At 35.0% G+C, this 2,241-nt stretch overlaps 1 protein-coding gene across 1 annotated transcript; it reads right to left on the reverse strand.

Annotated features, from left to right (window-relative positions):
• Positions 1 to 59: 59 nt before the first annotated feature.
• On the reverse strand, positions 60 to 1,045 carry LOC107855243 (polyubiquitin 12; the record flags this gene model as incomplete). The annotated part of the gene is given in 1 exon segment (XM_047403341.1): positions 60 to 1,045. A coding segment is annotated over 1 exon segment (902 nt), but the record flags the coding sequence as incomplete, so codon positions are not given.
• Positions 1,046 to 2,241: the final 1,196 nt, after the last annotated feature.

A 2,241-nucleotide genomic window follows, 5' to 3' on the forward strand; every position in this document is an offset into this window, starting at 1 on the left:
AAAAAAAAAAGCAAAACCTAACCCTTTTTGTCTTTATAAACAACAGACAACACAAATCATACTACCAATTCTCTGTCCATTGTATATTCCATAATCTCCAAGACAGCATAAAATGAAATTAAAAAAAGACATGCCACTCCCTTTTAATGCAAATAACATCCAGAGTAGACAATTGAGTGCCATCCGATATTGTAGCTAGCTAAATCCCGAGAATCATCTAATAGTTTCCCCTGATACGAAAGCTTTTGCTTATCAACTGGTATTCCTACCTTTTCTACAAGCATCACCTTCACATTCTCCACCAACTCGTACCTGTCCACGTATAGCATTATGCTTTCACCACTCCATTTTTTGATAAGGATCTGTATTTTTTTACGCTTCACCTGAAAGATGGTGTCTACCTCAATATTACACTGATCTAATAGTTTCTTCGAATCTTCCAGTCGCTGATTTCCCAAATACAGATCCATATCATCCATTGAACAGCCAACTTTGCTCTCTATAATTTTTTTAATGCCAGAAACAGTTGAGGCAAAATAGATTTCTATTTTTATAATTTCAGGTTTTGGCATTACCACAGAAATAAACAACTTGTGTATAGGATTGAAAACCATATCAATAGTTGATCCACTATCGATATTGTAAAAACCTACGGTTTTGTCATCTTCAAGAAAATTATTTTCATGGAAAAGAGAGAATGTGTCCATGTTTATTTTCTCTTTGGCCCCAATCCTAGATTTGATGTCACGGATAGTATCATTAATCCTTGAATAAACTGTAACTGTACCTTCAGGAAAGGGTCTCTTCACCAATAACATCTTTGGGACTGAATCTTCAACATAAGCATCAAGGGTGGAGTTCTTGATAATGTGGCAATCGACTAATTTCTGTTCGTCCCTAAGCTCAACACCTTTTGAAACTAGCTGCTGAAGACATTCCGGTATGCCCTCCTTATCATGTAGTAAAGCTTTGACGTTTCCAATACTATCTGATTCCTTAACTTTTAAAGCAACAGTTTTAATGACCTTCAAGTATATAGTCATCTGCAACAGAATAAACAAAAGGAAAATAACGTTCATAATGGTGTAACTTTCATCAAGAAAATGAAATTTTATGTGCATTAACATGTATTGCTTTAAAGGATGCGTGCAATTTCAGTACAAGAAAGGTAACAGCTAAGGAGAAACTCTAAAGCCCAATATGAAATGTATTAAACATGTATCAATTAAGTGCTATAATAATCAAATTTCAATTAAACTAACTAACTTCAGTATCAAATACACAATAATGTCAATATTATCCAACTTCTCAAAGAAAGAGAGTCAAGATTTGACTACTTCTCGTTGTGATCCCTTGGTGTGTCAGTATTTGCAGCAAACAATTAACCAAAGCACACTTCTTCACATATGAACGATAACTCCTCTCTTCGCAGCAATTGAATATTTTAGAACTACAATCATTAGATATCAATCAATTAACTAGATTAACGAAAACTATGTACCTCTACCCCTCCAGCATGAACTTGCCAGTCCTCCTCCTCCTAATAACGACTTTCTCAACCCAAAACATTTCTTTATTAGTATGTACATGAGATAGATTTCACCTCTAATACTCAAAGGAACTCGTTCGGTCCATATTTATTAGTACAGATATATATAAATATATGGCAAAGAACATATGTCCACCATGGATTAGCTAGTCATTCTCCTCCTCCTTCCTCTTCTTCTCATTCTGTAACGACGATTTCCTAGGTGCCATCACGAGCAAGAAACAATGGAATACAGGTTCCACAAAAGAGAAAAGGAACAGAAGAGGTTGGACAGAGTAAAGATAGTCAAAGATGAATGCCCCACCAAGGAGAAGAAAAGCAATGAGTTTCGTGCATTTAAAAATATCACCTCCCCTTCAGCTTCATGTAAGAAATGGTACATATTCGTAGAAACAAACTCAATCAAGAGCAGAAAAAGTTAACCAGAATTAAGATTCTTGAATGAAAAACTGAAACCATTAGCAGAACACCACTAAGAATCAGAGGATGATAACACCAACATTAAAATGAACAGTAAAGACCAAAACATAATTGATACTTCAGTTCACTTCAATAAAGAACATAATCTAAAAAATAATGAACCAAGCAGAAAGCTGCATCATTGCTAGGGTTGCAGTGCTACACTGGTACGTGAATAGTAAAAGTGTCAGAACAGAGAAAGTTACGAAGAATATACTACAACAACAACAACA

The sequence above is a fragment of the Capsicum annuum genome, unplaced genomic scaffold (genome assembly GCF_002878395.1).
Source record: "Capsicum annuum cultivar UCD-10X-F1 unplaced genomic scaffold, UCD10Xv1.1 ctg3909, whole genome shotgun sequence".
NCBI lineage: Eukaryota > Viridiplantae > Streptophyta > Magnoliopsida > Solanales > Solanaceae > Capsicum > Capsicum annuum.